This window comes from Panthera leo, chromosome E3, assembly GCF_018350215.1.
Source record: "Panthera leo isolate Ple1 chromosome E3, P.leo_Ple1_pat1.1, whole genome shotgun sequence".
In the NCBI taxonomy this organism is placed as follows: domain Eukaryota; kingdom Metazoa; phylum Chordata; class Mammalia; order Carnivora; family Felidae; genus Panthera; species Panthera leo.
In genome coordinates this window covers 28,277,266-28,298,884 of record NC_056694.1, presented here as the reverse complement: position 1 = coordinate 28,298,884, position 21,619 = coordinate 28,277,266, and the positions used below count along the sequence as shown (strand labels likewise).

At 53.2% G+C, this 21,619-nt stretch overlaps 2 protein-coding genes and 1 long non-coding RNA gene across 6 annotated transcripts in view; 2 read left to right on the top strand and 1 right to left on the bottom strand.

The window, feature by feature from the left end:
* The window catches only part of ABCC1 (ATP binding cassette subfamily C member 1), a 139,887-nt gene extending 132,651 nt beyond the window's left edge, over positions 1-7,236 (top strand). For all 3 annotated transcript variants that reach the window (XM_042921379.1, XM_042921380.1, XM_042921378.1), the window contains 5 exons: positions 1,387-1,533; positions 3,375-3,533; positions 4,182-4,348; positions 5,417-5,611; positions 6,142-7,236. In XM_042921379.1, coding sequence (XP_042777313.1) covers positions 1,387-1,533; positions 3,375-3,533; positions 4,182-4,348; positions 5,417-5,611; positions 6,142-6,250 — 777 coding nt within the window. In that variant the 3' untranslated portion in view covers positions 6,251-7,236. The remainder of the gene's footprint in view (positions 1-1,386; positions 1,534-3,374; positions 3,534-4,181; positions 4,349-5,416; positions 5,612-6,141) is intronic.
* A 700-nt stretch (positions 7,237-7,936) lies between these two features.
* Positions 7,937-21,329, top strand: LOC122209500. Its single transcript, XR_006197640.1, has 3 exons — positions 7,937-10,082; positions 19,082-19,265; positions 21,035-21,329. It is a non-coding gene; the product is annotated as an uncharacterized LOC122209500 (long non-coding RNA).
* ABCC6 (ATP binding cassette subfamily C member 6) overlaps positions 13,078-21,619 on the bottom strand; it is a 51,702-nt gene continuing 43,160 nt past the window's right edge. For both annotated transcript variants that reach the window (XM_042921382.1, XM_042921381.1), the window contains exons 25-31: positions 21,235-21,361; positions 20,410-20,511; positions 19,466-19,612; positions 17,494-17,652; positions 17,248-17,414; positions 14,168-14,362; positions 13,078-13,853 (exon numbers count right to left, since the gene is read on the bottom strand). In XM_042921382.1, the coding sequence (XP_042777316.1) occupies positions 13,745-13,853; positions 14,168-14,362; positions 17,248-17,414; positions 17,494-17,652; positions 19,466-19,612; positions 20,410-20,511; positions 21,235-21,361 (1,006 nt within the window). In that variant the 3' untranslated portion in view covers positions 13,078-13,744. The remainder of the gene's footprint in view (positions 13,854-14,167; positions 14,363-17,247; positions 17,415-17,493; positions 17,653-19,465; positions 19,613-20,409; positions 20,512-21,234; positions 21,362-21,619) is intronic.

Below are 21,619 nucleotides of genomic sequence, written 5' to 3'. Positions count from 1 at the left end.
CATGAAGTATGAAATTAAATTTATTTTTTTTTTAATTTCTGGATGTTTGTTTATTTGTTTTGAGAGAGAGAGAGAGAAACAGAGCCCAAGCAGGGGAAGGACAGAGAGAGAGAGAGAGAGAGAGAGAGAGAGAGACAGACAGAATCCTAAGCAGGCTCTGTGCTGTCAGCTCAGTCTCCCGAACCATGAGATGACCTGAGCTGAAACCAAGAGTCAGACCCTTAACCTACTGAGCCACCCAGGTGCCCCGAAATTAAATTTTTTAAAAAAATTTTTGTTTTTACTTCTTTTAATTACTTACTTTTTTAATTTCTCAAGTAAGAACATACTTGAAGAATACAAAAGAATGTAAAGATCCAGGGTCTTAGCTCTACTAAAAATATGTATTTATATAGAATATATTTTCACAGAAAGTTCCACCCACCTCTCTCTCCAGTGCCCTCCGTGTTCTTACAGCATATCCCCTGCATTATACATAAATTTGTAAAAGGGGACTGTGCTTGTTGTAAATGAAAATTAATGTAACAAGCTTATGGGGGAGAAAGGATGAAAGTTCTCTCTTGCTGTCCCCTCCATTCCTCAGCTCTCCCAAAGGTAGCCTCCAGCCTGGCCCGGAGCACATCCAGTTCTAGAGCTCAGGAAATGCTGAACGGAACTTAAGAAGCTTTTCAGAAATAGGGGCTGTGTGACTCTGGGCAAGTTACTCACCCTCTCTGTGTTCCAGTTTCCTCATGTGTAAACTGGGGGTGATGAAAGGACCCCTCTCATGGGATTGTAGTGAGGATGAAGTGAGGTCACGTGACCGTGATCTTTCTCATTAGCCGTCGCTGCATAGTTGGTGTCCAGATGTAGAAGGCATTCAGACTGACACCTCTGCCCTTGTGTCTGACCAGAGAAGACCACTCACTTATTGGTACAGTCCACAAATATTCGTGGAGTCCCTACTGTGTGCCTGGAGTATGACAGCGAACAGGGAAAGAACCTGTCCTGACAGAGATGTTCCAGGGGGCGTGGGTGACAGAATAAGCGAATTAATGCACACCTGCGGTGCTCGGAGGTGCCCGGTGGTCTGGAGGAGAACGAAGCAGGGGAGGGGACGGAGGGCACAGAGGCAGGGGGTGGTCTGAATTGGCGGAAGATCTGCAGCATGCCAGGGAGCGCACGAGAGGGTAGTTTGGGAAAGAGCATTCCAGACAGGGGCACCCGCAGGTGCAAAGGCCCAGCAGCGAGGTACGCAGGTGTGTTTGAGAGGTAGTGCAGCCCCACGGGGAGCCGAGTGAGCAAGAGGGAGGGAGATGAGGTCAGAGGGGACCTGCAGGTCACCTACAGCCTTGGGTCACATGGGACTGAAGATCCCTTACCGCCACCCGCCACCCCCGATCACAGGCTCCCTGGCAAATCCCCGAGACGGCTCCGCCCAGCACCTGGCCTCAGGTTGGCCGAGTAGAATTCCGAGACTATGGCCTGCGTTACCGGGAAAACCTGGACTTGGTTCTCAAGCACATTAACGTCACCATCGATGGAGGGGAGAAGGTGGGTGTACCTTGTTTCCCCCATCCGTTCACAGCGGGGCAGGCGAAACCAGGTGCCTCATTCCCCCAGTTTATCACGGCCCTGGACTGTGGGGGTGGGGCTTGTGGAGGTAAAAGCTGCTCAGAGTGTCCCAGGCGTGTTGCATACTGTTGACCGGCCACCAAATGAGGCCCACCTGTGTGTTTTCGGGGGGTGGGAGGAAGAAATCTGAGTATGTTAAAAATTATGAAAAATCTGGTGTGCCTTCTGTAAAGATCCACTTCCTGCTTTTCTTGAAAGATCAGAACATGAAAAAAAAAGGGGGGGGCACCTGGGTGGCTCAGTTGGCTAAGCGTCCAACTTCGGCTCAGGTCATGATCTCACGGTCCGTGAGTTCGAGCCCCGCGTCGGGCTCTGTGCTGACAGCTCAGAGCCTGGAGCCCGTTTCAGATTCTGTGTCTCCCTCTCGCTCTGTCCCTCCTCCGTTCATGCTCTGTCTTTCTCTGTCTCAAAAAAAAATAAACATTTAAAAAAAAAAAAAAGAAAGAAAGATCAGAACATGTAGCAACACTGGGCTTACACTCCCTGCCTGGCTTTTTCTAGACCAGACAAGAGCGTCTCAGCTCACCCTGTCCCTCCCTGTCTGACTTGTGTGCCTAGCTTTCCCCTGCAGGCATTCAGGTTTGCCAGCTCTAGAACAGGAAGATGCTGTCATCACTAGTGGGGATGGCTCGATGAGCATGTGAGGGTGTCAGAAGTTTGGAACGTACCCCTGGTCCCAGGCTGCTCCTGTAAGACGTCCTTGCCCTGAGACCTTGAGACCCTCCTCAGGAATCAGACTTAACGGTCTTCCTGGTCACCTGCCATGTGACAGTGTTTCCTTCATCTCTAAACATGTGTATTTGTTAAGCCGTTCCTGCTGCGAGGCTCAGAATGTTTTATTCCCGTGAGATAATTTCTCTAAGAACAAGGGGAAGAACAGAGTGGGTGGTGTTCTCACTGAGGCTTTATGGTTTGTGTTGTATCATGAGACTCTCCTCTGTGACATTTTTGTTAGAGGTTGGAGGAAGCCTGCCTTTCAAGAGCGCAGATGAGAAGGCAAGAGTTGTAACTGGGTGTCAGGAATGTCCATCATTGGCCACTGAACAGGGAGACCGGTCCTATCCATAGCCTCTTTTTTGCTCATGCAGCTGGGGTGGAGGGGAGAAGGTGAGGCATGCAGGGGGATCTGCTTGAATCTTTGAGATATTTCAGCAGCTCGGGATGGGAAACTCACCATCAAAGGACTGAAAAACAGTAGGGGGAAAATACCTGATGACCAGTATTTTCGAGAGTTGAAAACAAATGGGGCTTTATGGAAAACCCCTTCTGCCTGAGCCCTCTTTGGAGATCTGTGCTCACTTATCAAAAGAAGTGATTATAATTTTAACTTATAAAAAGAGCTGACAAAGAGAAGGAAGTCCCCTTTTTTATTTATTTTGACAGAGCACGAGCTGGGGAGGGGCAGAGAGGTAGGGGGTCAGACATCCAAAGCAGGCAGTGCACTGACACACAGAGCTCGATGCAGGGCTCAGACTCATGATCTGCAAGATCATAACCTGAGCCAAAGTCAGATGCTTAATCGACTGAGCCACCCAGGCGCCCCGAGACAGAAGTCCTTCTTCACCCTTGGCCAAAACAGCCCCTGAAGGAATGTCCCTGGGAAGCTACTGATGGGGAGGGCTGTGGTAGACACTGGGTCGACCAGGTGACTGAACTGCTCTAGGGTGGATACCTGAAATGAGGGCCCCATGGGGGAGGGCAAGAGGTGACCCCCAGATACCAGCCTTCCTGCCTTACCCTGGGCCCTTCCTGCCCCACAGGTTGGCATCGTGGGGCGGACAGGAGCGGGGAAGTCATCCCTGACCCTGGGCTTGTTTCGGATCAACGAGTCTGCTGAGGGAGAGATCATTATCGACGACATCAACATAGCCAAGATTGGCCTACATGATCTGCGCTTCAGGATCACCATTATCCCACAGGTGGGGTCTGGGGTGCCCAGGGCATCAGTGGGGCACCCTGAAAGCTTACGTAGGTATATTTTCAGGACAAACGTAAATGGGTTCCTATTTTGTTATTTTCATCGAAACCATACTGTTTCTTTGCCACTGAATCTCCTCTTAGCATACAAATAACAGTGGGAATTAACTGGATATCATTTCTTCACTCCCGCTGGCTCCAGTCAGGACAAGAATAAGTCTCTCAAGAGCCAGGAGTGGAAAATGGATTTTCTAGATTGATTTCTGTAGGTGGTGATTCCCTAATGTGTTTACTTGTCATGTTGTTTTCTCTAAGATTTTTTCTAAGACTGTACTTTGTAGGCAGGGAACAGGGAGGAATCCATGGCACTTGATGATCAGGGATTACCCAGGCTGCTTCTCTCTTCTGGAAGGTTCCAGTACATTTGCATATTGAAGCCTCTGGAAAGTCTTACAACAAGAAATCTATTGTATTTCACTTAACCCAAGGTTTTCCAAACTGTTTTCCCCCCATTATTAACGTCTCCAGAAAGGGTGATTCCAAGGAGCCCTGGGACCCTATCAGAAGTTTTCACACCCCACCCTTCTGCCTCATCCCTACCCAACGTGACGTGAGCCTCACATGCCATCTGCCGTTTTCTCCCCGAACAGGACCCTGTTTTGTTTTCGGGTTCCCTGCGCATGAACCTGGACCCGTTCAGCCAGTACTCCGATGAAGAAGTCTGGACGTCCCTGGAGCTGGCTCACCTCAAGGACTTTGTGTCAGCCCTTCCCGATAAGCTGAACCACGAGTGTGCAGAAGGCGGGGAGAACCTGAGGTAGGCAGGCATGCGAGGCCCTGACCGGGTCTCCTCGGCTCCGCCTTGGTCCTTATGCATATGTGTCCGACCTGGGTTTGAGTCCCGGCTCTGCCACAGACAAGCCAATTTCTCTTAACCTCTTGGAGCCTCAGTTTCAATATCTGTGAAATGGGTTTCAGTCCAGACTTACTTTTTACCATGAGCTATAACCGGGATGCTAATATGGTTCCTTCCTTCCACCAGATTTATTCAGCTGAGAGTGACTGTCGCTTGTTAAACTGTTGAAAAGCTTCTCTGTCAGTCGGTTCATAGCACTTTTCTGAGCCCTCTGAGTCACCACTCACTGCCCCAGCTGCGTTGGCCCTTGTCCCAGGATCCACCCATGACCCAGCAACCAAAGTATTCATGTCTGGCACAACAGCAAACCAGAGTCCTGCTCCAGTGTTATTAGTCAGTGGCTGGCTCAGTTGCCCATCTCTGTGACCGCCAACCACCAAGCCTCAGATGTGTTGAGCAGTGGCAGTGACCGTTCAGACACCTGGGGTGATCGGCCAGGCGGCTCTGCTGTTCGTGGCTCACTCCTCTGGTTGGGGGTCCGCGGGGGCAATTAGGGTCTGCTCCACTTGTCCTTCCTCCTTCAGCAGACCAGCCCAAGCACGTTGTCGTGATGGCAGAGGTGCCAGAGCGCGCAAACCCTGGTGTGCATTCCCAGTGCAAGCCTCTGCTGGCCTTATGTTTGCCAGCATGCCCTTGACCAAAGCAAGACACGCGGTTGAGTCCAGAGTCAACGGGGAGGGTCCTACAGAAGGCACGCATGTGGGGCCATCTTGTGATGTCACACCGCCCCTCTTGCCCTCGTCACATATTTTGGATATCCCCTCCGAGTCCTGTGTTGAAAATGATCCTGAGCCCGCTTCTAGGTCAACAGCAAGAATGTCCTGGCATCACTAACGTCTGCCGTGGGCGCAGGAGCGGGGACTGGCAGTGCTTTCCTGGTGTCTCTTCTCTCTTCTCCCAGCTCAGGCCTGGGCTCAGGGTCAGGGGTGGTTGTGACACTCTGTCTCCTGCTCTTTGTCTCCGCTCAAGCGTTGGGCAGCGTCAGCTGGTGTGCCTGGCCCGGGCTCTGCTGAGGAAGACAAAGATCCTGGTCTTGGATGAGGCCACCGCGGCCGTGGACCTCGAAACCGATGACCTCATTCAATCTACCATCCGGACGCAGTTTGACGACTGCACTGTCCTGACCATTGCTCACCGGCTCAACACCATCATGGACTACACAAGGTGATGCTGCTGGCATAGAAGGCCTGTCAGCCTTGGGATTTACCCGTTTGTACAGCATCATCCCGTGTCTAGTCACAGCCCTCTCTTTACGCTGGGTGTTTCTGGCATCACTCCATTATTGATTCAATCAACATACGTGTGTGAAGTCCCTGCCACATTCTTGGTCCTGTTCTAGGCACTGGGGACTCAGCAAGGAGGTATCAGAGAAGGAGCCTGCCTGAGGGACCTGATACGTTAGTTGGGGGCTGTGTATGGATATAGACAGCAAACACAGCAACAAACAAAAGCTGATTGCTCCGGGAAGGAAATGTAAGAAGTGACAGCCGGTAATGAGCGTAAGCATCACAGGACTTAGACAGTGACAAGAGGAGGGATTGAGGATGGGCAGCCAGTTGGAAGGCTACTGCACCAGTCCTAACACGAGGCATTAGGGCCCTGACCCAAAGCAGGGAGTTGGTCATGTGGCTCTTGGGGGCCCAGGGTGCCAACTCTTTCCCTATCCCTCATGTCTGTGTCCCCTCCTCTTGCAGGGTAATCGTCCTAGACAAAGGAGAAATCCGGGAGTGTGGCCACCCCTTGGACCTCCTGCAGGAGAGAGGTCTTTTCTACAGCATGGCCAAAGATGCTGGCCTGGTGTGAGCCCCAGAGCTGGTGCATCTGGTCGGAATTACAGGGCTGACAGGGCAGCATCCAGGGATGAGGCGCTGTCCTGGGGAACCCAAGCCTCCTGTCTGCTGAAACCAAAAAGAAAAAAGAAAAAAAAAAAAAACAAAAAAATGAAAACACACACAAAGCAGCCACCGTCCGGCCCCCAACCTGGAACTGACCATGAAGAACCAGGAGAGACACAGAGATGCAGCCGCCCCCAAACACTCCCACCCTCACCTCCATTGCCCCTACAAGATGTACATATGTTCTCACGCCCCTGGGAGTGCACACTTGTGCTCTTGGTGCTTTGTTAGGAGGTTTGGTGGCCAGACAGCCAGAGAAATGGGTTTCGTAAAATATGCTAGTGACCAAATCCAGCCAACTGCCTCAGATCTCTCCAGCCAAAGTCTGTGGATTCCGTCTTTGAGAAGCTCGCCGGCCCCCGACAGCTGCCCATGGCGCCTCTGACGTCCTTCCTTGTCTGGCTCCTCCCAGAATGCTTTGTTTCCTCGGGGCTGCAGGTGGGAAGTGAGGGGCCTGGGAAGATCATTCTCACCCTCGGGCAGTACCTTGAGGGCCAAGGACTCTCCTGTCACCAACCGTCTGGTCTCCCAGGCGCTCAGACGCTAGGTACTGATGTCCCAGCCCCACTTCACTGGTACATGCGTCACACATGGGGCCAGCCTCCACGTCCATGAACTTCTCACTGACGGGACTCAGCAGGACTTGTGGGCTATCTGGCCCCGGAGATCATCTCAGTGCTGACTCCCCAGCCTGGCTGCTCAGCTCCTTGTCCGCTCCAGTCTTCTCCGTGCTCTCCTTCCTCCCTCTTCCTACCCATTGCTAGAATGGCTCTACTTCTGTAGTCCCTGAGAGAGAAGATCTGCCAATGGTTATGAAGCGGTCAAGGTCAAGGGAGCACCAGGTACCTCCTAAGTACAACGCGTTGGTACCTAAATGAGCCCTGTTGATCCCCCTCCGCGTATTTAGATTTCTTTTCTCGCCCTTGGCATCTGGTTAGCTTGAAGGTGGCAGTGTGGAGAACTCGACATTTCATTACTGAGTCTCTTCCAGGATGAGAAAAGGACCCATTCACGAATATCAGTGACTGCTGCTTTTTCTTTCTTCTTCTTTTTTTTTTTTTTTTCCTTCAAATGCTGCTCTAGGGAGAAAAACAGTCTCAAGACTTTAATTTCTTGGGAGGAAGGGTTAGCCAAGGAGCAGCATTCCCAGGGAATGGCCATGTCGGCTGGCTTCTGACAGCTGGTCCATGTGTTCCTGGAGGAGAACGGAGAAGCAGAGTCCTTCGAGGCCCGGCCTGTTTAGAGCTCTCAGGGAGCACAGTGAGACCCCAAAGCAGAGGAAGGTCACTGCTACTCCAAGATTCATACTTGCTATGAACTACGTTGCTGACTTCAAACCCAGAGAAGCATCTTTCTTTTAGGTGGAAATACATATTTATTTTTTTTGTAAGTTATACCATTCTTTCACACTAGATAAACCAAGTTTTTCTTGGGGATCTTTTTCTAATGACTTACACTGGAAACGTGAACATTTGCAAATAATTTGCAGTAAAAAAAAAAAAAAATTTTGTTTCTTACTGAACAGTTGTCCTGTGTTCTTGGGGCTTTAGCAGAGGCTTCAGCCCTGTCCTTCAGGAGTCAGGACTGGGTACCTTCTCGTCTGCTTCTCTCCTTTCTCTTTGGCAAACCTGTCGTCTCCAGCGGGAGCTCTCGTCCGGAGATGGGACCTTAGAGGTTAAGCAGGTGCAGTTTAGCGGGGAGTCAGCGTGGCACAGTGGACAGAGGCTGGGTTTGAATCCCACCCTTGGGTTCACTGGCCGTGTGACCCTGTGTGAGCCACTTGGTCTCTGTGCCTCGGCAGCCTCATCTGTAAGATGGGGCTGATCGTACCTGCCTCCTGGGATTGTGGAGACAAGCAGCGGTGTGTCTGATATGCACAACCCTGGTCAGGTTCTGAAAGTCCCCTGTGGCCAAAATGACCCTAGAAAATCCCTTTGCATCAGGACAGGACAGGCTGTCCTGCAGTTAGCAAATTAGCCCTAAACTCTTAGGGAATGAACAAAAGGGTTTGTTTCTCACTCCTGTATCTTGATGAGCATCGGGTGCCTCTCTAGGGTGCCTGCCTTCCATGCAGCAGCTTAGCGATCCAGGCCCTTCTGGGCTTATGACATCACCTCCAGAGGGCTGGCTTCCAGAGACCACAGCAGGGGAGGGGAACGTGCGGGTGATGGACACCCATTTTTCAGTGTCCCAAACCAGAAGCCACACAAGTCAGCTCCACTCAGCCCGTTGGCCCGAATCAGTCAGACGGCCCCCAACCACACTGCAAAAGAGGCTGGGAAGTGCAGGGGCGTGTAAGGGAGAGCAGTACCTCTCCCTGCAGTCATTCGCATGTTTTCTGGGGTTTGGATAGTGCGTGAGTGAGGCTGCATGTTCGGTTTCTGAGTTTGAACTGTGCGAGTCTCGATGGTGAAGAATTCCCTGTAGTTGGGGAGCAGGCCATTTCTGCTGCACCCTAAAACCGCGCACCAAGTAAATGTGCAGAGGGAGTTTCCCGACCCTGCCGGTCTTCCCTCCGACATTGCTGTCCCTGGACTGACACCTTTGCCTCGCACGTTGTTGCGTTTAGGGACTGAAGCCTGAGTGTTCAGTACAGGGCTCCCGTCAGGGTGTTACCATTGGAAGGAGGTATTTATGCGTGTCGGGTCGGGGCAGGGGTTGGGTGGGGGGGGGTGTCAGTCTGAGAAGGGAGGTGTGCTCCTGTCTCCTGTCTCTGTGGAGCCTGACCCTGAATCACTAAAACCCCAAGCCGGGTCTATTAAACAGGTATCTGAGCGTGTGCCTACGGGTGTGCATTGTGAGACAACTGGGACTCCAGAGGGTCCCAGGCCTGAGTCAGAGCTCCTCCTGCTTTACGAAGAGAAGGCCGCAAGCAGCATTAACCCTGAAGAAGGTGGAAGCCAGAAGAGCCAGGGTTGGGGCAGGGGCGCCTGCTCGTCCAGGTATGGTCCGGGTGAGCGCTTTCCTAACGTGGAGGGAGACGGCACCTGCCGTGTGCCAGGCCCTGGGCTCAGTGCGTAGCGTTGCTCGCACGGGAAGGGACCCCTGGGCCAGAGGGGAGCGGGCAGTGGACATGGTGCCTCCCAGTGTTGAGCTCTTGTCCGCCGTTCATTCTCACACCCCCGTGCGGGTCCTGCAGCTCATTTCAGAAAAACACTCCCAATCAGACCGCTTCTCTTCCCTCCCATTCCTGCCACGCTGGTCTCTCTCTCGTGTTCCTGTGACAGCCACCACCTCAGTGGTTTCCCTGCTTTTGCCCTGGCCGCCCCCTCCCTGCAGTAAGGCTGTAAAAAAATCACATCACAACCCTCCTGCGGTCCCCATCTCGGCACCCAGACACCCCACGTAATCTGGCTTCCCATGACCTCTGCCCGCAGCTCCCTTCTGGCCACCTCACTGACCTCTCCAGCCACAAGTCACACTCTGCTGGTGTTCCAGGGTGCAGGATGCAGGCCCAAGGATGCAAGACCAAGAGGGTCTTGCCTCTTGCTGGTCCCTCCCCTGGTGGTGGTACAGTGGCTGCTGTGTGAGAGCAGGGGTTTGATCTGTTTATTCCCTGATGAATGGCCCACCACGGCCATGGAGCATGTATCCAAGTGACTGGGTTCTCTGATCCAGGACAAGCCCTCTGTGCCGGGCCGTGAGCCAAGTGCGAAGTCATCGGGGACTCGAGAACTTGCCTTTCGGCACCTGTGGTTTCTTCCTTGGTACAGCTGGGATCCTTATGTCCACCAGGCCAGGTGGGTGTGGGGATGGAAAAAGATCCAGGTAAAGCAGCCAGCACCACAGCCGGCCCTCAGGACACCGTCCTACGTGATGATGTAGGATTCATTCCTTTGTCCATCCGTCCGTCCGTCCATCCATCCATCCAGTCATGCAGTTGTCATTTACTGAGCCCTCTTGTTTGCTACACACCATGCCAGGTGCTGGGAGACACAGTGAAGACACATGAACAAATCCCTTGCCTCGAGAAGGCAAGGGGGGCCCTGGGGCACCTGGGGGGGCTCAGGTGGTTCAGCATCCGACTCTTGATCTCAGCTCAGGTCATGATCTCACAGCTCATGAGTTCGAGCCCTGAGTTGGGCTCTGTGCTGACTGCGTGGAGTCTGCTTGGAGTTCTCTCTCCCTCTCTGCCCCTGCCCCTGCCCCACTTGTGCGCTCACTCTCTCTCTTTCTCTCTCTCTCTAAATAAATAAGCCAAGAGAAAAAAAAAAAGGAAAGGAGCCCTTTCCTTCGCTTCTGGTGGGATACCAGAGTGGAATTCAACCAGCAGCGAGCTGGTGTTTTAGAGCTAACGAAGTGTGCGAGAGGCAGTGTGGTACAGTGGATAGGACATGAGCTCTGGAGCCCGGCCACCTGGGTTCGGATCCCTATGCTATCTCCATTTTCTCATCTGTGAAAGGGGCCTCCTCAAAGCATCCTAGTAAGGGGATAATGATGGGACTTTCCTCCTCCCGTTGTAAGGATTCCCTAGAAAGCTGTGGCAGGCATTGGGGCAGGGCTTGGTAAGCGTTTGCAGTGACGGGAGGGGACACAGGTGAAGGTAAGGGACCTACTGAGACTGGCACTGACCACAGAAGGTCTGTACATGGCTTTTCCTGCATCTGTATTCCTCCCCCCCCCGCCAACCCCCAGCCTGTGGCAGGGGGACGGATGGCCTGGGTGGCCCCTGCAGGCCGGTCTCCAGGAAGCCGTGGTGTGGGCCCAACAACAGCCTCATTAGCGCTGGCTCCCTGGGGGCACGCTCCGCCTGCTGGACAACCACCTCTCTCCATGAAAGAAGCCTTCGAATGACCCCCAGAGAGTTTGCCAAACACACAGCGGCTGCCTCTTTGGCCTGCGGTCGCTCTGCCCGGACGTCAGGGGGCTCCGTTCCAAGTAGAGAAATGGAAAGTGCTGTGTCTGGTCCCTTCCTCTGCTTCAAAGTTGGGCAGACGCCCCCCACGCCACGTCCTGGGCTGTGGTGGTAAATAGACCCAGGAGCAGAGCCCCACTCGGCCACTTACAAGCTGGGCGACATTGGCAGGTCATGTGAACTCACTGAGCGTCAGTTTCCTCGTTTATAAAACAGAGCTGGGAGGTGCTAGTGATGGTGGGGCCGGCCCCTTGTAGGCATGACCAGGGGCAGGCGAGGGACGCAGATCTCCCACTCTGCTTGCAAGGCGACAGAATGAGCTTCTGGCCGCCCCTTGGCAAAGGGAGGTAGGCACTGCCATTAGATCTAGATTTGGTTTACTCTGGGCTGAAAACCCTATGTTGAATGGACCAGCTGAAAGTCCCCGTGACTGGGCTGGGACAGGGCGGGCTCCAGGTCCCAGGAAGCAGGTGGGTGTCCACAGGCCCCTCTTGATATACCAGCACAGCCATTGTCCACGTCTCAGCGGATTAACCACGGGTCGGGTAGGCCCAGTGCCTCTCACCAGCTGATTGATCCCCTGGGGGACAGTGGCAGCATCTAGAGACATTTTTGTCACAACTGGAGGTGACAGTGCTATTGGCCTCTAGTAAAGAGGCCAGGGCTGCTGCTGAACGTCCATCCCAACACAGAATTAGCAGCCCACCTGTCAACAGTGATGCAGTTAAAGGGCGCCTGGCACCTCTTAATTTCGGCTCAGGACATGATCTCAGGGTCATGGGATGGAGAGCCACATTGGACTCCACGCTGAGCCTGCACCCCGCTTAAGATGCTCTCTCCCCCTCTGCCCCTCCCCAGCACTCACTCTCTCTCTCTCTCTCTCTCTCAAAATAAATAAACATTTTTTAAAGAGTGATGTGGTTAAAAAGATCCTGGTGTGTAAAGCCTTTACCCCCTGGAGGACCCACGGAGGTCCTCAGAACAGGATTGATGACTATAGTGAACATTGATCAGGCGTGCATTTGGTGCCCAGCTCACCTCTGCAGCCATGCCGTGAGGTCACTAAAGAACCGTGGGGCTGGCCTCAAGTTCTGGTCCAGGGACTTGACTCCTTTCTCAGGCTGCCCTTCACGGCTATATGCCTGTGTGGCCTCAGGCTGGGCTATTTTAGACTCTTGTCCCCCTTGCCTGGTGCCCGAAGCCAGCTTTAGGAGCCCTGTATCCGATTTCCGAGTGCCATGGGAAACCGGCCCGAGCAGCATGGCGCGTGGTGACTCCCCCTCATGAAAGCGAGCCCTGAACCATCCCTATCCAGGCCTCTGGCTGCTCTGGACGTCCCAACCACCATTGGGACTCCCCTGGGGAGCTGGAATTTGGTCTTCAACAAACGGAGGAAGTGTGTGCGGTGAGGAGATTCTCTCAGTGGGAGTCTGGGGGGGCTGGCTCCACGAACCCTATTTATGGAGTTGAAAGTGTGCAGGTGCTCATTCCCAGGACGGTCTGCTCTTGGTGTGGGTTGTGTGGCTGGTGCGACAGTTCAGATAAGACGCTCCTAGGGGCTCATCTCCGAGGGTAGGGGGGCACCAAGAGGTGTGGAATACTCCGGAAGCTTTGAAAATATGTCCCAAGGGGCGCCTGAGTGGCTCAGTCAGTTAAGCGTCTGACTCTTGGTCTTGGCTCAGATCACGATCTTGTGGTTCATGAGTTTGAGCTCCGCGTCGGGCTCTGCGCTGGCAGCGTGGGGCCTGCTTGGGATTCTCTCTCTCTCCCTCTCCTGTCCCTCCCCTGCTCGTGCCCTCTCTCTCAAGATAAAATAAAAACAGGTACCAAAATGGAGAACGCGTCAGCAGTTGTGGGCGGAGGGAGGTGGTTATGGTTACGAAAGCAAGCAGAGGGGTTCCTGTGTAATGGAAACGTTCAGCATCCCGTCTGGTGGGGGTAGCTGCAGGAGCCTCCGTAGAAATGCGCGTGCACACACACACATACACACACACATCCACGTAAAAGCGGGAAATCTGAACAAGATCGGCCGATTGTACCACTATCAACATCCTGGTTATGATACTATACTATCGTTTTTCAAGATGTTACTAGTGGGGGAAACAGAGTAAAGCTACGCAGGAACTTTGTGGATTCTTGTCGTTGCTTGTCACTCGACAACCATCTCAGAATTAAGAGGGTGGTTTGTAAAAGGCACACACACACCACGGTCCCGGCCCCCCAGCCCCAGAGATGCTGATTTCTTTGGTCTGCGGTGGAGCCCAGACATGTGCAGGTTTCTAAGGTCCTCAGGTGAGGCCAACGGGCGGCCAGCCAGCACAGGGAGCCCCTCCAGGGTGGATGCGGCGGGATGAGCCCTCATCAGGCCAACCTGGGTGTTGCTGTGTCCTCCTGGGTTTGTGATGATCGGCCATTTTCTCTGCCATTTTCCTCCCAGAGATCAGAGGGGTCTAGATCCAATACTGAGGTGCCACTGACGACCCCTGGGTCACCTGTACCTCCAAGGCACAGCAGTCTCTCCGGGTTGGCGAGGCGAGGGCAGAGGGCTCAGACGAGGCCTGACTCCTGTGCCAGCCTGTGAAACAGGCCCTTCTGGGCCAGCAGCTGGACCGGGCTGCCACTCTCTGCCACCTGCCCCTTGTCCATGACCAGCACCCTGCAGGAGAGAGGACAATGGGGAGCCCTTACCGGCCCAATCGGCCCGAGCGCTTGCACCAGTGAAAGCCCAGCATGTCTGCTCTGGCAAAGTCCGGCCTTCCCTGCGGTTTCCTGACCCTGACAGCTAGGTTGGAAGCATCTTCTGGGCACGTGTTCTTGGGCTCATCTCCCTGCTGGGCATCAGTTTTGCCACCTGTACAGTGCGCACGTGATAACCCATTCCAGTGCCCGTGCGGCTCTAAACCCTGATGCCTTCCTCTACGCCCGTGGGGGCGGAGCGGGGAGAGGGCCTACTCGGGGAAGGGTGCTTACCTGGCACAGTCCATCACAGAGCGCAGGCGGTGGGCAATGACCAGCACTGTGCACTGGGCAAACGAGCTCCTGAGGGCGGCCTGCATCTGGAGCTCCGTCCCCGGGTCCACGGCGGCTGTGGCCTCGTCCAGGATGAGGATCTGGGTTTTCCGGAGAAGGGCACGTGCCAGACACAGGAGCTGCTTCTGGCCCACACTGGGAAGGAGTGGGACGGTCAGGCCCGACGTTTCTCTACCTGCATCTCAGGACTTGCAGGGCCTGCCCACAAACGGATCCCCCGACAGCTGCAGAAGTTAGTGGGGCAGGTACACACACTCCTTCACGAGGGTCCCCAGTCCACAGAGCTGGCAGGAATCCCCTTCCTGCCATTTTTTGAGCAGGGAGACTCCAGGCAAGACATTCAAACCCCCGTGCCTCAGGTCCTCTCCCCCAGTGAAATGGCTATTTCCACTTCTACTCGGTGCTCTTTATCTTGTGCCAGACATAGCCTACGTGCCTGTGCATGTCTTGACTCACGTCTCACGGTGACCGCAAAGGTAGTTACTGTACCAATGAGTCTTGTGACTTATCAGGGTGCAGGGCCAAAGAAGCCCGATAAAAGTGCTTAGCAGTGTGCTTGTCACAGAGTAAGGCCCCAGCACACAGCACACAGTTGCAAATGAAGGTCACACAGTCCGTGACACCCCTGACCCTGGAGGCCCAAGGCTGTCTGGGGCGGTCTTCCTTCTCACGGCGAAGCCTTCCAGCAGCGTCTCTGGGGAACCAGGACCCGCTATGGCCACGCCCCTGGCGAGCTGGGTGACCCCGGGGCAACTTTCAAGCCTCATAAGCCAATCCTGCAGAAGGGGATTCGTGAGGGGGCCTCTCTGAGGTTTACAGGGAAACATTATTTTTCCCTCCATCCAGGCACTGTGTCTGCAACTTAACACGTATAAGTCAATCCTCGAACAGGAAGGAGATACTCACTATAGTTCTCTTTTCACTCACTTCTCTCTTGGGCAGAGAAGATGAACTTGCCCAAGGTCCTAGAGCTGGTAACTGGGGGAGGCTAGATTTGACGCGTGTCTAAACTCTCAGCCACCAAACTACACTGCTTCTCTAGTGAGCAGAAGCTCTGATGAGGCTGTCACCCACAGCCTCTTACCCTCACACCTCTGGGGGAAGATGGGGTTTTAGGATGCAGAACGTCTTTGTTTTCAAAAAGGCACGCAGGCGTCCATCCGTGAAGGAATGGGCAAGAAAAATGTGGTCCGTCCCCACAATGGAATAGTATTCAGCCTTAAAAAGGAAGGGAATTCTGGCACATGCTGCAATACTGATGAGCCTTGAGGACATTATGCTGAGTGAAACGAGCCAGTCACAAAAGGCGAATACTGTAATACTCCCCTTAAATGAGGTACCCAGAGTAGTCAAAGTCACAGAAACAGGAAGCAGAATGGGGGGTGCTGGAGGCTGTGGGCAGGGGAAAATAGAATTTTTTTAAGGCTTATTTTCCTTTTGAGAGAGAGAGAGAGAGTGTGTGTGAGCAGGTAAAGGGCAGAGAGAGAAAGGGACAGAGAGATCCCAAGCAGGCTCTGAGCTGACAGCAGTGAGTCTGACATGGGGCTTGAACTCATGAACTGGGATATCATGACCTGAGCCGAAGTTGGACACTCGACCAACTGAGCCACCCAGTTGCTCCTAGAATTGTTTTTTCATGGGTACAGAGTTTCAGTTTTGCAAGATGGAAAAGTTCTGGAAATGGGTCACATAATTATGTGAATGTATTTAACACTATGAATTGTACATTAAAAAATGGTTGGCCATTTATAACTATGTCGATGGAACCAGAGGGTATTATGCTAAGTGAAATTAGTGAGAGAAAGACAAATATCATGTGACTTCATTCATATGAGGAATTTAAGATAAAAAACAGATGAACATAAGGGAAGGGAAGCAAAAATAAGATAAAAACAGGGAAGGGGACAAAACAGAAGAGACTCTTAAATATGGAGAACAAACAGAGGGTTACTGGAGGGGTGGGGGGGATGGGCTAAATGGGTAGGGAGCATTAAGGAATCTACTGAAATCATTGTTGCACTATATGCTAACTAACTTGGATGCAAAGTAAAAAAAAAAAAAAAATAAGTAGGCCCTATTTTCCAGTATTTATGAATAAAGATGAGTGTATTCTAGTAAAGAAAAAAAAAAAATAGTTGGGGCACCTGGGTGGCTCAGTCGGTTAAGCATCCGACTTTGGCTCAGGTCACTATCTCGCAGTTCATAAGTTCGAGCCCTGGGTCGGGCTATGTACTGATAGCTCAGAGCCTGGAGCCTGCTTTGGAGTCTGTGTCTCCCTCTCTCTCTACCCCTCCCCCTCTCACACTCTGTCTCTCTCAAAAATAAATATTAAAAAAATTTTTTTGATGCTAAATTTTATGTTAGGTGTATTTTACCACAACTAAAATTTCTTTTTTTTTCTTTTTGAGAGAGAGCAAGAGCACGAGTGGGGGAGAGGGGCGGGGGGGGGGGGTTGGCGAAAGAGAGAATCTTAAGCAGGATCCATACTCAACACGGAGCGTGGTACAGGCCTCAATCCCATGACCCTGGGATCATGACTTGAGCTGAAACCAAGAGTCAGACGCTCAACCAACTGAGCCACCCAGGCGCCCCTAAAATTTCTTCAGAAAGAAACATATACCATATGTTACTTAGAACCCACAGTGAGAGTGGAATTCGTGCCCACATCAAACACGATACTTTCGTAGCAAAAGAAATGCTGAGAGGGATAAATAGACTATAAGTAGCCTTGTGTCAGTAAGGGTTGGGTTTTGTCACCCAAATAAATTGAGGAACTGAATTGAGGAACTGAACTGAGGAAAACAAAACTGGATATTCAGAGACTGTGTTGGAGTTCAGAATTGCTGATGAGGGACGGGATTCATCCTGTGAGTACTAACAGAATGAAGCTGGTAGTCCCGTGGGGGAGGCAGGTTTCCAGGGCATGTTACCCTGGGGACAGGGCAGTGCGGGCAGCCTCAGCCACACTCGCCTCTCCACGCAGCTCCTCCCAGGCCCTGGTCGTGGCGGGGCAAGCCTACCTCAGGTTGCAACCTTGGTCAGCACACTCATACTGCAGCTGGCCAGGCAGGCTGGCCACCAGGGCTCTGAGCTGCACCGTGTCCAAGGCCTCCCAGACGGCTTGGTCCGAGTGCTCCTGCAGCATGTCCAGATTCATCCGAAGCGAGCCAGGGAACAGGGTAGGGTCCTGGCCGGAAGGGGCAGTGGGTCAGGGCCGGGCCCAGCCACGCCTCCCACCTCTGCCCACCCTGTGCCCCGGGCCTCACCTGGGGGATGATGGTGATCCTGGACCGCAGCGTGTGCAGCCCTACGTGGGTGATGGGGACCCCGTCGATCCAAATCCCACCCTCGGCCGCCTCCAGGAGCCGCAGGAGGCCCCCGGCCAGGGAGGACTTCCCGGCCCCTGTCCTGCCAACGATGCCCACCTGCCAGGGGATGGGAGGGCAAGACTCGTTCCGACCACGTCTGCCCAGAAGCCCGGAGGGTCCCTGGGCATCTCTGCGAGGTGTTTCCCTTGCATCCAAGATACATCCATCTATCCATTATCCTTTGAGCATTTGTCCATCTGTCCACCTTTCCATATGTCCACCCATCCATCCAGCCTTCTTTCTGTACATAGTTCTCTATCTGCTCCCCTTTGTGCCTCATCTCTCCCATCTTTCTGTCCACTCACCCACACTTCCTGCTATACCCCCACCCCCCCACCCCGTTTTTCCATCCTTCCGTCCATCTGCCCATCATTGTTCCTGCCCCCATCCGTCCTCAGCATTTACTGCTGCGTTCTCAATGTCCAACACTCGCTGGAGGCTCAACACTATATGTTTAAGAAGTGAATGAAATATGGGCCATCTGGGTGGCTCAGTCGGTTAAGCGTCCAACTTTGGCTCAGGTCGTGATCTCACGGTACATGAGTTTGAGCCCTGCGTCAGGCTCTGTGCTGACAGCACAGAGCCTGCTTTAGACCCTGTAGCCCCCTCTCTCTCTGCCCTTCTTCCATGTTCAATCTCTCCCTCTCTCAAAAATAAACAAAAAAAAAAGTAAATGAATCGTGTTACCCACTGTATGACAGGCAACTCCTCTAGGCATGAGGAATAGAGAAATTAAGGAATCCTTGCTCCACAGGGCTCACTGTCTGGTCTTGGAAATAATGCAACTGAGCAAACTTAATTTGAATACACTGTGATGAAAAAGCCCCCTCTATAATCAGACTCTGGACGTGAAGCCACCTGGGATAGAAGTCAACGGGGTAATCAGAGCAGGCTTCGTGGTGGAGGTGATACTTGAGTGGAACCTTGAAGGATAAGCAGGAGTTTGGGGAAGGGGAAGATGCCAGGTAAACCCCCTGAGGGCAGCACCAGGTGCCCACCTGGCCCCGTGAGGCAGTACTCCCCATGTGTTGGCTGAGCCCTGGCAGGGCAATGAATGAAGAGCTGGGCAGAGCCTTGAATGCCAAGCTCAAGAGTTTGGGCTTTACTGTAAGGGAAGCTGGGAGCAGGTGGAAGGTCTCAAGCAGGGGAATGTCATGCCCAAATAAAGATCACGGAAAACAGACTGGAGGTGACTAAATGGGAGGCTGGGGGCTCAACTGGGGGCCTGGAGCAGTCTAGGAGGAGGCAGGAAGGAAATGCAAGTGGGAAATGTTTCCTAAGCATCTGTAAAATGGGACAATACTAGCACTTCTTTGTAGGGTCGTTGTCAGAGTAAAAGTGCACCTGATAATTGCTAAAACCCCGGGCAAACATTTCTGCAGCACTTGCTATGTGCCAGGCACCGTTCCAAGCAGTTTACATGTGTTAGGTCACCGAAACTTCACAAGAGCTCTGTGAGATTGACATTGTTATTTCCATTTTACAGATGGAAAAACTGAGGTCAAGACATGAAGTGACCTGCCCAGGGTCAGCCATGGCAAAGCCAGGAACTGAGCCCGTGCAGACTGGATCACGTATGCGGAACATCCAGCACTCTGCCACAGCACTCACGTCGGAGGCAAAGAGAAAGAAGGCGGTCGGAGAGACGCCTCCTTACCCAGGACACCAAGGTGGGTGGGTGGTGGCATTCGCCAAGATGGCGGCAGGTCTGGGGGAGATGATCGTTTCAGTTAGGGCGTGGTGGGTCTTCAGGGTGGAGGGCCTGAAGTCGGGTGTGGAGGAAGCATTTGGTGCTCAGGGCCTAGACCCTGGGCACTGCCCACCCTGGGCCTGGCCTCCAGGAGGAGGAAGACGGGCCAGAGCCGCTCACCTTCTCTCCGGCTTGGATCTTGAAGGACACACCCCGAACGGCCAGGGGGAGCTCAGGTCTGTATCTCAGCCCAAAGTCCCGGAACTCGATCTGCCCCCCATGAGGCCAGGGGGACCGGTCTGCACAGGTGGGTAGCCTCCAGGGCGCCTGGGACGGGAGAGGGGCACAGGGTCAGAGGAGCCGCTCTCTCTTTGAACTTCAGTTTCCTCTTCTGTAAAATGGGCATATTTACTGCTATCTTACAGAGTCGTTGGGGACATTGGAACATAGCAGAGCTATCAACAAGTGACCTCTGAGATTATAAAAATAATGATGGTATTGGCTACTCTATCTTTATTATTATTAGCCACTATTAATTGTCAAATAAGATTCTGTCTTCCTCTAGAAGGGGTAGAATAATACTCTCCCCTTTGTCTTTGTGAGGAGGGCAAGATTGCGCCCTAGGGGGTCGTTAGCTGCTGTGTGCTCTTCTTGTGACCTTGAAGAGGTCCTCGATCCCCTCGAGGTGAAAGGGGGCCCATCAGAGCCGTGGGCGTGTAGGGCCTGTCTACGGTGTGCCTGACACTAAGTGCTTTCTTGTGGGATCTCACCTGACCCCCCAGTACACCCACACTGTTACCTTGCCATGTCACTCTTCCATTATTGTCATCTTGCTGTGATGTGCCTAGAACGTTGCTGTGATGTATCTGTGACGTGGCCGTCATGTTGCTGTTCTACTGCTACTGCACTGCTGTTACCTATGGTCCCCTGTCACTCAGAAGAATGACCTGCTTTGCCCAAGTGAGGAAGCAAAGGACCCAGGATTTCTCCTGGCTCCAGACCCCACGCTCTTAACCATTACTGTCGCCCTGGCTGCAACCCCAGCCCTCAGTGGCAGGGGCTCTAAAGCCCGTAGCAGTCATAGACCTGGGTCCACACCCCCGTCCCCGTCTTCCACCCATCACCTCCTTGGGCGTCTGGACATAGTCCTTCATCCGCTCTACCGACACGATGCTGCTCTCCAGGTCTGTCCAGCTGCGAACAGCCCACTGCAGTGTCTGGGTCACCTGGGGGGGGGAGGGGGGGGAGAAGACATCGCAGGCTTGCATCAGCCCCCCTGAGGCAGGGGCGGGAGGCAGAAGTGGGGACAGGTAAGGGGATGGGCTTTGACTGTCGTCACCAGGACCTTCCTTCAGTAGAACTGGAGTATGCAGAGTAGAAAGGAGCTTGTCCAACCCCTCTTGATACAGGTGGGAAGAGAGGACCAGAGAGGGTGTATGGCTCTCGCAAGGACACCCAGCAGGGCTCAGGCCCACTGACTTCCATTCTGAGAGTTTCTCTCCCCTGATTTCCCATCATTTTGCCTCAATGTAAAATGAGGATAATAACAGTATCCCCGATGGGGTTGTGGGCAGAATTAAATGGGTTAATATTTATAAAGCTGTCAGAACAATTCAGTAGAAGAATGCTACTTGCATATATATTTTTTCCTTCATAGATATCATGACCTGACATGACATATTATTATTAATAGTTAACAAAATTTAGCACTACCCTGGAAATGGACTCTATATACCTTATCTCAACTAGGCTCTACAATGTCTGAAGTGAAGAGATTACTGCCCCATTTTCCGGATGAGCACACTGAGGCTCTGCGAGGGAAGACTCTTGCCCAAGGTCCAGGAAGGTCACCCCAGCTAAGCCTCTATATTTTCCTCACTGGTTGGTGGTTTGGACTTGGGTCCTTGAAGGTCCGACTGGCAGGGGTCTGTCTTGGGAGGCAGGTGTACCTGGAGGGCAGCGGAAACAGAGAAGCCCACGAGGCCGGCGCTAAGGTGGGCCTTGCTCAGCACAGCACACACGGCGGCTGCCAACACCAGCACGTTCCCCAGGAGCTCCAGGTTGGTAGCCAGCCACCTGCAAGGAGAGGCAGGTAAGAGCAGGGCGGGGGGAGGGCCTTGTCTGCAGGACTTGTTTCTCTGGGCACAAGGACTGGTCATCGTACCAAGTTGAGTCCCACAGGGGTCCCAGCAATGGTCTCCTCAACACCCCAGGCCCCACCCACGCTCGGTGGGTGGGGGAAGTTGATGCTTTTGTCTTACCTGTGCCCAGCTCAGAGCCTGGCACACAGTAGGTGCTCAAGTAAAGTTTCGCCATGGTGCCGATTTTCCGTCC